Here is a 12,369-nt window from a genome sequence, read left to right as displayed (position 1 = left end):
TAAGAAGCATTTTTTGGGGGGGGGAAGAAGTCCTTAGTGGTAATCCTGGTGTTGACAGAACCATGCACTATTTTGGATGTAGCCCTATCTCTGTCAATGGCTATTAGTCATGATGATGGACCGTTAGTCTTATCTGAAAGGTGGTTTTTCCAGTATCATGCCATCAGGAGGGCATTAGCACCACCTAGTGTCCAAGGCAGGAATGCACAGGAGTCAAGACTTTTGATGCTCCTTCCAGTGTGATCCCAGTCCATTCCAGACGACTCCCATTCAGGATCCATAACCAACTCAGAAGAAAATTTAGTTAGAAGGAATAGCACAAACAATTAGAAAATCCCACTTGACTCCCAATTGAACAAGAAAATCAGAAAACAGCTTTAGTCACAGTGAGAAAAACAATTTTGAACAACTTTGAAAAGTACAACCTGAGAACAGATAATATATATAGATCGCATCCCCTCAAACAGGATAGACACCCCCCCCCCATCAAGGAGGGCCCTGATGGCATGATACCTGGCAAAACCACCTTTCAGGTGAGACCAATGATCCATTTTCCCCAGGTAGCATACCATCAGGAGGGATGTACCAAAACAGTCCCAGTAGGGTGGGGGCCTGGGCTGCCTAAGAGGAGAACAATACCTGTTGTAATACGCACCTCCCAAAGGAGGCATCCACAGAAGCATAGTGATCTATCTTATAGTGCCTAATGAAGGAATTTGGTGTAGACCAAGCCACAGCCTTGCAGATATCTGCAATAGGGGCATTGGTCACGAAGGCAGCCATAGCAGCCACTGACCTAGTTGAATGGTCTGTGATGTTTTGAGGCACTGGAATTTTGAGTGATTCATAAGCCACGATGATACAGGCATGTATCCAGTGTGACAGCATGGATCTGGTAACTCTCCTCCCCAATGTCCTTGGATGAAAGGATATGAAGAGAGGTTCCGTCATGTGAATGTTTCTGTTCCTGCCAAGTAGACCTTAAGGGCCTGATGAACATCTAGACAGTACCAGTCTTGGATGAGGGCGGAAGGAGGGAAGAACCATGTCCTGGCTGCAATGGAAGGCAGAAGACATGTTAGGGTGAAAGGCTGGAATCCCTGTGAAAGATACACAGCTGATGGGCAGTGGGCAAGGCGCAGAGATCAGAAATTCTGTGGGCAGAGATGATTGTCACAAGGAAGAACACCTTAAAGGAAAGCAGGCATAGTGGAACCAACCAAAGGGGTTCAAACAGAGGATGTTGCAGGGCCTGTAGGACCCCGTAAAGACTCCAGGATGGGAAGTGATGAGCTACCGGTGGTGAGAGAAGAGTCCCCCTTTTAGGAAGTGCTTGACCAGAGGATGTAATCCAAAAGGAGGCTGGCTAGGTCGTGCCAACAAGACGGTGGCCGGGGCCTGTCAATACAGGGTGTTAGGCCACAATCCCATGGAAAACCCCATATGTAGAAAGGCTAGAAGGTGTTTGGCCAGAGAGCTGGAAGGACAAACCCAACGCTTGAGCACCAATTGGCAAAGGCCGACCATGTGCCTTGGTATATATGAACAGTGGAGGGCTGTCTGGATGCCAATATGTTTGCAATGATGCCCTTAGAGAGCCTGACTTTCTCAAGTGGCGCCGCTCAACACCCAGGCTGTCAGACTCAACCACTCAGGATCCGGATGAAGGATTGGCTCCTGGGAGAGCAGATTTGGTCTCAGGGAAAGATGCCATGGATCCTGAATCGAGAGGGTTAGGTAATCTGAGAACCATGGTCTGCACGGCCAAAAGGGGGCAAGCAGAATGACCTGGGCCTGCTTCTGGCAGAGTTTCCAGATAGTCCGTACCAGCAGAGGAACTGGAGAGAAGGCATAGAAGAGGTACCGTGGCCAAGGTGTTGAGAGGGAATTGGCTGCTTCTGCTCCCGCTTAATGGTACCTTGTAAAGCACAGTGGGAGCTGTGCATTCTGAGGTGAAGTGAAGAGGTCTAGTGTAAAGGGACCGAACCTCCAATGTAGCTGGTAGAACATCTCTGAATGTAGTTTCCATGCCCAAGGATGGACCTGCTGCCTGCTGAGCCAGTCTGCTGTGATGTTTAATTCACTGTGGAGGTGCTGCAACCTGAGGGAGTATAGGTGATGTTTGGCCCAGTTAAAGATGAAGATTGGTTCTGCCTGCAGGGCATTTGATCTTGTGTCCCCGATGGTTCAAATGTGCCTTCATGCTGACATCGTCTGTCTGGATGAGAACATCAGTCAGTGAAAAGTGGAACAGGCCTAGTTGCGCTGCTCAAACTCCAACAGATTGATGCTTGAGGTTTGCTCTGATGCCATCCAAGTCCCTTGAATGAAGAGAGTTACAGTGGGCACCCCACCTCAGGAGACTGGCATCCATTGTGATCAGGGTCCTCTTGGGTTCTTGAAAAAGAGTGTCCTTCATTAGCATCTACCAGCAAAATGACACCCTCAGGAACGGGGAGAGCAACAGTGCCTGGAGTGGCAATATCCAATTGGAATGGAAGAAGTGCCCATTGGAGGGGTCGGGTATGATATCGAGCCCAGATAACAATGTAGATGGTTGAGACAAAAAGCCCCAGTGCTCTGGCGAGGAACATGACATCTGCTGTTTTGCAAGAGGTAAAGTGGTGAGCTGTCTGGATGGTAGACACTATTCTTTTGGGGGAAAGACTGTAGCACAGGCCATATCCAGCATGGCCTCCAGATGCTGTAGTCATTGTGTTGGGTGGAGATGGCTCTTCTCCAGATTGACAAAGAAGCCATGGTACCTCAAGGCTGCTAGGGTGAGGCATATGTGGTGTCCTCACCACGCAGGCGCCCTCACCAATAAGTCATCCAGGTAGGGATAGATGTGTATTCCCTGGAACTGGAGATGCGCTACAATGCTCACCATCACTTTTGTGAACATTTGTGGAACTGAAGAAAGACCAAACGGTAGGGCCCGGTACTGGAAATGGTCCTGGCCATAAGCAAACCACAGGAAGGGCCGATGGGCAGGTAGGATGGGGATGTGAAGATAGGCCTCTTTTAGGTCAATAGAGGTGAAGAAGTCCCCTTTGTAGAGGGCCTCCACAACGGACATGAGAGATTCCATATTGAAATGCTGGCGTCAGAGGAAGGTGTTGAGAAATTTGAAGTCTAAGATCACCCTCCATGAATGATCTTTTTTGGGCACGGCAAACAAAATGGAGTAAACTCCTGAGAAGAACTCTTCAAGATCCACTGGTTCTATCACTCTGATGAGCAGGTGACCTATGGCTTCCGACATCACGGCACGCCTCTCTGGAGATTTGGACATGGGTGATGGAAGGAACTGTGTGGAGGAAGTTCCTGAAACTCTATGGAGTAGCTATGATTCACAGAGTCTCTCACCCAGGCATCCATTGTAATATGTGCTAACAAAGTAGAGAAGTCTGCCTCCAACTGGGATGGCGTCAGTACTGGCACTGTTGATGCCCTCCCCGACTAGGTACGGAAGGGTGCCTTGGACATCCAGAGAATCGGTATTGAGAATGCATGAGGAAATGTTGCCTGTTCTGATAGTTTCATGATGGCTGAAAATCCTGGCTCCTACCACTGGGCTGCAGCCCCCCGAAAGGACTGCTGGTAGGGATAGGAGGAAGGCCTGCCAGTAGCATGACTATCCTCTCTCCTAGTAGTGGCCAACACTGGCTTGGGATCCACCAGCACTACTTTGAGGGCTTCATCTCCGAATAGAAGGGAGATAGAGTAAAATGGAAATGGACTGCCTTCAAGTCGATCCCGACTTATGGCAACCCTATGAATAGGGTTTTTGTGGCAAGCAGTATTGAGAGGGGGTTTACCATTGCCTCCCTCTGAGGCTGAGAGGCAGTGATCAGCCCAAGGTCACCCAATGAGCTTCATGGCTATGTGGGGATTCGAATCCTGGTCTCCCAGGTCATAGTCCAACACCTTAACCAGTACACCACACTCTGGCTCTCGAGATAGGGTAAGGGGTCCTGGAATGGTTGATACAAGCCATATTGACATCATCCCAATGGTGTAGCCAAAGCATTCGGCAAGCCCCACACACACACACACACACACACTGTGGACATAGATCTGGCGGTGAACTGCATAGCATTGAGTGTTGCATCTGCCACAAATGCTGCGGCCTTGTGTAGCTTGACTGGGTTCTAGGGGAGCCAAGCTGGATTGGGCTGAGTATCTTCCAGTGGCTCGTCCAACCACATTATGGTGGCTCTGGTGATCAAAGAAGCTGTGCAGGTCTCCCATATTCATACGCAGAGGCATCATGGGTATTTTTAGGGCCAAAATCTAGTCTGCGTTCTGAAGCATTTTTGAATTGAGAATCCCCTTCTTTAGGGAGAAGAGATTTAGAGATGAGACTTGCAATGGGCTCATCCACTGCTGGCATTTTCAGGAATTCGCACAGAAGGTGTGAAGAGGATGCCCCCATTCCTCATGCACCAATCTGTCCAGGGGGTCTGGGACCAGAAAGGCAAGGACTGTATACTTAGGAGCTCTGAACACCCTGGCTCCCTTGACAGGAGCCAGAGATGGCTCAAGTTCAGAACTTTCCAGCCCTAAGGTGGCTAGGGCCTTGTGAAATAGCACCACAAAAAGGTCTTGTCTTGAAAGCAGCCAGGAACAAATTTAACTGCACTCAGTAAGCAGCCAAAAGGCTTCTTATTTTTTTCTCCTTTGCCTTGCCTTAGAGGAGGAAAGGCAGGTAGGAAGAAAACTCATTCGGGCAAGCCTATATACAGGACAGTCAAGTAAAAGACAATCAAGCTTTTTAAAAAAACATTAAGCACACCAAGGGAATGAACACACCTAGAGAAAAACACGCATGAAATGAATGCACTTGACTGGGAGAAGGGGAGAGAAAGCTGCTTACAAAATGAGAGGAAAATAAATTGAAAATGGCAGTCAGAACAGAGAGTGCAATGCAGGAAAAGAAGAATCAGAATGGCAGTCAGGAGAAGAGACCACAACTGCGACTGGGGCCATGTCTACAAGCTCCGGTGCTCAGAAAGGGGAGCAGTGGGGCAGCAGTTGAAGAGCTGTCCACTACCACTGACCACAGTAGTGGTCAGGGAGCTTCCCAGACACGGGCTGTGATCAGTACAGGGCATGATCGAGCGGCATGGGGGGAGAAACCATGGCCGGCAGGTGATTGGGGGGAAGAAGGGGAGTAGGCCCCAAGGGGAAGGTCTCAGTGGTCACTAGAGGGGTGATTGGGCCAAGCAGACAGTAGCAACACAAGGGATTTGTTTTTTTTACAAGGAAGAAAACAACACACAAAAGGCTGTGAAAAAACACAAAAAAGGAGAAAGGTACAGAGACAAGGAGAAAGGTACAAGAACAAACTCACAGAGCTAAGGCAGGAGGATCCAACCTAGGACAAAGGCAGGAATGGACTGGGATCACACCAGAAGTAGCATCAGAAGACTTGACTCCCGTGCATTCCTGCCTTGGACACTAGGTGGTGCTAATACCCTCCTGATGGCATGCTACCTGGGGAAAACTTATAAAGCCTCCATAGTCCTGCATAGGACAAACATAAGATAGTTGTCACCTTCATGTCCTGATCTCAAGTTTTACAGGCACATCTGGTTGGCCATAGTTAGGAACAAAATTTGGATTATGGTCTGATTCAGCAAAGCCGTTATGTTAAGGAGAATTTGAAAAAGCTTTGATTTAGTATAGACAGTGAACTCCTTCCTCTCTCACTGGCAACAGAAACCTGGTTGCAGAAAATGTTAAGTAAGCCATAGTTACTTACTGTTTCTTGTTCCTGACTGGCTAGAGAGCTTGCTGCCTGACTAGGTGATGAAAGACCTCCCCCTATTAAAAAACAAAACAAAATCCATTACTTCATCATACCACTTGAAAGTCTACCTCATATTTATTGATTTGCATACTAGGGGAAAGAACGGCCAAATCTGTAGTATTAAACTGATTTGCTATAATATTAAAATCAATGCAAATATTTCTATATTATGCCACTGTAATGCCATCCATTATCTGACATGGAAATGAAAGCAACCTTCTGTAGAAGTTTCAATGTAGTTTCTACTCACATAGAAACTTCACTGAAACTACCAGGGGGTTGCTTGTTTTTATCATCAATCCTTCCCCATTTATGACCTATCAGCAAGAACAGAGCACCAGATGGATAACAGCAAAAGGGGAGGAAATCTTCTTTCCCCATCTTGCAACAGCTGTAGTAGTAAAATTGGAGGTCCAAGATAGCTATAAATATGGGCTGACTACACTGTAAAAGAGATGGAATGAACACAAGATTTCTGGACTTCTGAGCTATTCTATTCATGTTGAAGTCAAGGTTGTTTCCTGAGCTAACCATTCAGTACTATCACATCACACAGCTAATACTTCTATAGGAGAAAGACAGCTGGGCTAGAACCTCTTTTCATAGAGATTTCATCTTAGTGTGCATTGTAACAGCAGCTTTTTTTTGTCCTCAAGCAGTACTTCTACTTTCAGCCTAACTTCCAAATGGAAATATTGGAGATTTGTCTAACTCACAAGTATTTGGGTTTCTTGTAGGACTTTTTTTCTTATAGCCTCTTATACAATATATGTAAAAGCCTCCGAATACTCACTTGTATATTAATACTCACCTATGTATTATTACACCTCAGCATATTTGCAATATTAATATCATAAGCATTGGCTCTAGGGAGGGGGGAGGGATTTGGGGTTACTTTTATATTGCTATATTGTCTATGTTAAATTTTTGTATAATAATAACAAAAGACCAATAAAAAGAAATTAAAAAAAAATTCAGATCAGGGGTGGTGAATCTTTTTGGCTCCATGGGCCAGATCCTTATCAGTATTACCCTCGCAGGCCAAATTTGACGGGTGGGTGGGGCTTTGTGGGAGGTATTGTGGCAAGATATATGCAAAATGAGTCTAGGAATAATATTCTCCATGAAAAAACTGCCCAAAATTAGGAGCAAAGGGTGTATCACATAGAGGAGCTTGCCTATGGTTCCGGGAACCTCTAGCCCATGGGTTGCTTGCCACCTGAGGGTCTCCAAGTGACTTACAACAATGTTAAAAACACACACAAATATATCAAATAAAACAACAACACCCATATGCAGCCACAAGAACTTTTGGCAGCATACTAACAACAGACAACATCATCTGTCAAATGCCTGGGGGGAAAAGTAAGTCTTCACCTGTCACTGAAAATATGTCAATGAAGATGCAAGTTGGACCTCACCCCCCACAACACCTGCTCCCTCCCGCCAGTCTCCTGTCGCTGGAAACATACATGGAAATGGGAGAGAGAAAAGTGTTTTGAGGGCATGTTGCTTGAGATGGCAGCTGCCCACCTGGGAAGGTGTTTGGTTAGGGGTCAACAACTGAATGCCAAGCGATCAGATTGGGAGTGGCCTCCCCTAGGCAGCCCCATAGCAGGCAAAAGTGCTGGGCTGAGGTGGGAAAAGGAGTGTGTGTGTGCAGGTAGGGCTGCCCCCTTGCCTGCTTTCTCTCCGCTACATGAAGTTGAGCAACTGCAAAACTCAGAGTAAATTCAAAATATCACACTCTTCCCCCCAGTCTCCCCAAACGCATGCATGTTGAAATGCAGATTTATTCTGCTTGAGGCAACACGGGGGGGGGGGGGGCTAGCACACGTCATTTTTTGCGGACCAATTGGCTCATATGGGCGGAGTTACAGGCAGGGCATTGTGAAAAACCGGAATGAATGGTATTTCACGTCTGGGTGTGAAAACAGCCACATTTGTTGATATTGAAAACTGTGAACAAACAGCTGGGGTGGGGACTCTCCGATGGCAAAGCGAATATGGAAAACATGGCTTATCAAGAAAGTTTGGACAGGGCCTTAGAAAGTAAGAACTTGAGTACTACATGTTATAGCAGGCCTGTTGTCCATATATACTAGCTCATTAAAATGTAGTGGCCTTCTCCATTCTAATACTGGTCTGTGCTGCTCTTTTTTCTTGAGTTTGGCTGGTCACTGGCTTTAGCCCAGAAGAAAGAGGGGGAAATCAGGCAATGGTACTGTGAAGCCTGCCTCCAAAAAAGAATCTAACTGGAGGTAGGAAACAATGTTTTATTTAAGTCTGCTCCCTAGGGCTGCTTCACACACCTTTTATATATCTGGATAATTAATTAATTAATTAAATTTAAATGGTTAATTATTATAATTATAAAGTTATGTAATAAAAGCACATTATTTACTCCTGTTTAATGAATAATAGTTAATGACTGTATTATATTAAATATTAACATAGATTCACAGTATAGAAAAATAGTGTAAGATTACCACTGACAGTAGATGGAATGACTAAAACAAACCCCAAAATTAAAACAATCGACATGGAAGCCAAATATTAATAGCAGATGATATTAAGAGATTATTTTTAGCACAGTTCACATCTTTTAATGATCAGTTTAAACAACTTGAAGAAAAGGTGATTGTTATCCTAGGAGTGATAAAAAAGGATACTGATATAAAAATCCAGACATTGGAATAGAAATGCAAAGAACTGAGGTTGAAGTCTTACCAAAAAAAACCTGGAAGTTTGTCTTACCATGCATTTCTGTTTATTGGGAATGATGGATGACATTCCTGATAGGGATGATGCCTCCAACTGGAAGGAACAGGCAGGTTCCACTAAATCCTTTTGCCTCCTCTACAGGTGGAGGAGTCATCCCTCTCACCAGACTGACTGGCAGAGCAGACAGCTCTTCGACCCGATGCCGACATTCCAACTTCAACTCTATTATCACTGAAACTTAATTGTTGAGAAAATGTATGGAACAGAAAAAGAAAACAACAACAGAGAACAGAGAAGTACAGCAAAAAAGGGCTTAACCACACCAAAGTAGAACAGCCTCCCCCAAAACCCAATTGAGCACACACATGTGGAAAGGACAGAAGAATGTCTAACCACATATATGGCAGTAGCAGGAGCTGTAAGCCACACCCCTCAGGTTGCCAGGAGAGGAAGGCAAGGTGAGAGGAATGTCATCCATCAGTAAACAGAAATTTCTGTTTTTACCTAAGGATGATGGATAACATTCCTGATAGAGATATAACAGAGCAGTCTCCAGGAGCTGGGTGGTCTTCCTCTGCCCCTCTCTTCAATGCCTTACAGCCCTCTGAAGGATCTTCCTATCATAGGCTACAGCTGATGACAAAAATGCACCCAGTTTGTAGCATCTCAACAAAGTTTGAGGGGAAGCCCAAATTGCTGCTCTAGAAATTTCTAGCACAGAAAAGCTACCCTTTAACATCTGAAGCTGCTGCACCCCTAAGGGCACCCCTAAGGAAATGGGGCATGATACCAGTTGGCAGTTGTCTGTACAATGCCACACAGGCCTGGGCTATGCATCCCTGAACCATCTAGAAATGGAAGAGGGAGGGAACTTCCTTCTTCCCAGCAGAAGGGTCGGTGAAAGCCACAAACAAAGACTCAGAGTTCCCCAAGTCTCTCTCTAGATAAAACCATAGTGTCCTCCTGACATCTAAGGTGTGCCACCTGCACTTGTGTGAGCATGAAGGGATCTTAAACAATAAGATAGTTCCACCTCCTGGAACTAATGGAACACTGTGCTGACCTTACGCATAAAAGGTACACCACATTGCAACACCACCTTAGCAGGATGGAAAAACAAAACGAACACTATGGGTAGGAAGACACAGCCTCTAATACTGACCCCCTTCTGGCTGGCGTTATTGCCACCAGAAATACCATCTTAAGAGACATAAATCTACTGAACAAGTGGCCATCAGGACACAATTCAACCCCCAAGTGAGAAACTGGTGAGAAACCCAAGACTTAAACAACTTTCGCCCAATTTCAAATTACCATTCCTGGGCAAGGTCATTGAACGAGTGGTGGCCAATCAGCTGTCAGCGCATTTGGATGAAACGGATTATTTAGATCCATACCAATCGGGTTTCAGGACTGGACACGGAACTGAAACAGCCTTGGTCGCTCTAGTGGATGATATGAGGAGGGCATTAGATAGGGGAGAATTCACCTTTCTTGTCCTCCTGGATCTCTCAGCGGCTTTTGATACCGTCGACCACGGTATCTTGCTGGACCGTCTGGAGGGATTAGGAATAGGAGGCACAGTATTAAACTGGTTCCGTTCCTTTCTCTCCGATAGACAACAGCAGGTGGCATTGGGAGAGGTGGTTTCAGACCCTTGGCCTCTCAATTGTGGTGTGCCACAGGGCTCTATCCTCTCTCCCATGCTATTTAACATTTATGTAAAGCCGTTGGGAGCCATCATCAGGAGGTTTGGGCTGCAGTGCCACTAATATGCGGATGACACTCAGCTCTACCTCTCATTTAAGTCCTCACTAGAGTCGGCTGTGGAAACCATGTCCAAGTGCCTGGAATCCGTGAGTGGATGGATGGGAAGAAACAGGCTAAAGCTGAATCCTGATAAAACTGAAGTACTGCTTGTGGGAGACAAGGGAAGGTTGGGAAACATCGACCTGATACTTAATGGGGTAAGATTACCCCTGAAAGACCAGGTCCGCAGTCTTGGGGTGATCCTTGACTCCGGGCTGACTATGGAGGCCCAGGTTTCATCGGTGTGCCGAGCAGCTTGGGGTCAATTGCGTCTCATACGAAGGCTGCAACCCTACCTTCCTGTACATCAGCTCCCACTCGTAGTACATGCTCTGGTCACCTCTCGTTTAGATTACTGCAATGCGCTCTACGTGGGGTTACCCTTGAAAACAGTCCGGAAATTACAGCTGGTACAAAATACGGCGGCTCGTTTACTTACGAACAGCCGCCGTTATGATCATATTACTCCAGGGCTCTACAATCTACACTGGCTTCCAGTTGCTTTCCGGGCTCAATTCAAGGTGTTGGTATTAACCTTTAAAGCCCTGTACGGTGTCGGCCCAGTATATCTGATGGAGCGCCTCCACCGTCACAAACTGAGCCGCCCTACAAGTTCTGCCACGCAGGGCCTTCTCTCAGTCCCACCAACTAAAGTGGCTAGGTTGGTGAGGACTCGAGAGAGAGCTTTTTCTGTGGCGGCCCCCTCGATCTGGAACTCCCTCCCAATACATCTTCATCATGCCCCTTCCCTGGATATATTTCGCCGGGGCCTGAAGACTTGGCTTTTTAATCAGGCCTTCGCAACCTTTGAGACCTCTAAGGCGAATCAGCCTTGAACTAAAATGTTGATAAATCTATCATACTGTAAACTTTGTATTGTACTGTACTGACTATATTTATTATTGTATTTTATCGTGTTTTATTGTTCGCCGCCTAGAGTGGCCATCGGCCAGATAGGCGGCTTATAAATTAAAGTTTATTATTATTTATTATTATTATTAAACCAGGGCCAAACCTTTCATTAGATGTTTGTGGATGAGATGTGAGGGCAAGGTCGATCACCCAAACTGGCTAGAATTCTGCTTTAAAAGGCAACATGTATTTTAATGGTGCGGAAGTCCAGCCCTTTATTCACCTCCTCCTGGAGAAAACCCCCCAGCACACCCTTAACCTCTGGAGCTGCTGGGTCAGCCGCAGAAGAGAAAACACCTTCAGGTGGAGCCGGACACCCTTTTGCTTGAGCTCAGTTTGAGGCAAGTAGAGTGTCTAAAACCTTGGGTCAACAGATGGGCACCTTGAACATTCAAAACCAAGAACTTCAGGTCCAGACAAATGACCTGAAACCCTAGGCCATCGTCCCCATGGTGACTACTTGGATGGGAAGAGCACCCCAACTGAACAGGCTGACATTTGTGGTGAGGATCAGTCTCCAGAGCTCCTCCCACTCACTCCATTAATTGGAGAGAAAACAACTACCACTGTAGCTCCCTCTACGCCGGGTCCGGAATGGACACCTGAATTCTCACCTTTGCTAGAATAGGATCTTGGAATGGAAGCAGAAGCTGCTGAAAATACCAGGAAAGAAACTGCAACTGTCAGCCCAGTTTATAGCCCAACACCATCAAGTCTTCAGACTCCAGATCACATCCTGTGATCAGATGAGAAAGAACATGCCTCACCGATAGCAAAAGCAAAAGGAGATAGAAACACAGTCAGAACCCTAAATGCAACAATACAGTGACTAGTACGTAGGGACAAAGAGAACTATTACAATATTTACTGTATAGAAATAGAAGAGGACAACAAAAAGGGTAGAACAAGAGCCCTGTTCCAAAAGATTAGAGAAAAGAAAGGGAAATTTAAACCAAGAGTAGGGATGTTGAATAATCAACAGGGGAACACACTGACTGACCGAGATGAAAGAAAAGGAAGATGGAAGCAATACACTGAAGAACTCTATAAAAGAGATGCCAGGATGACAGATTCATTCACAGAGGAACTGTACGATGAAGAACCAGAAA

General features: G+C 46.0%; 1 protein-coding gene across 1 annotated transcript in view; it reads right to left on the bottom strand.

Annotated features, from left to right (window-relative positions):
* Positions 1–12,369, bottom strand: part of CCDC7 (coiled-coil domain containing 7) — a 430,640-nt gene that overhangs the window by 5,043 nt on the left and 413,228 nt on the right. The window contains exon 69 of the mRNA XM_061586654.1: positions 5,768–5,829. Within this exon, the coding sequence (XP_061442638.1) occupies positions 5,768–5,829 (62 nt within the window). The remainder of the gene's footprint in view (positions 1–5,767; positions 5,830–12,369) is intronic.

The sequence above is a fragment of the Rhineura floridana genome, chromosome 10 (assembly GCF_030035675.1).
Source record: "Rhineura floridana isolate rRhiFlo1 chromosome 10, rRhiFlo1.hap2, whole genome shotgun sequence".
NCBI classification, from domain to species: Eukaryota; Metazoa; Chordata; class Lepidosauria; order Squamata; family Rhineuridae; genus Rhineura; species Rhineura floridana.
Note: the sequence above shows the minus strand (reverse complement) of the source record. Positions and strands in the feature narration are given on the sequence as shown.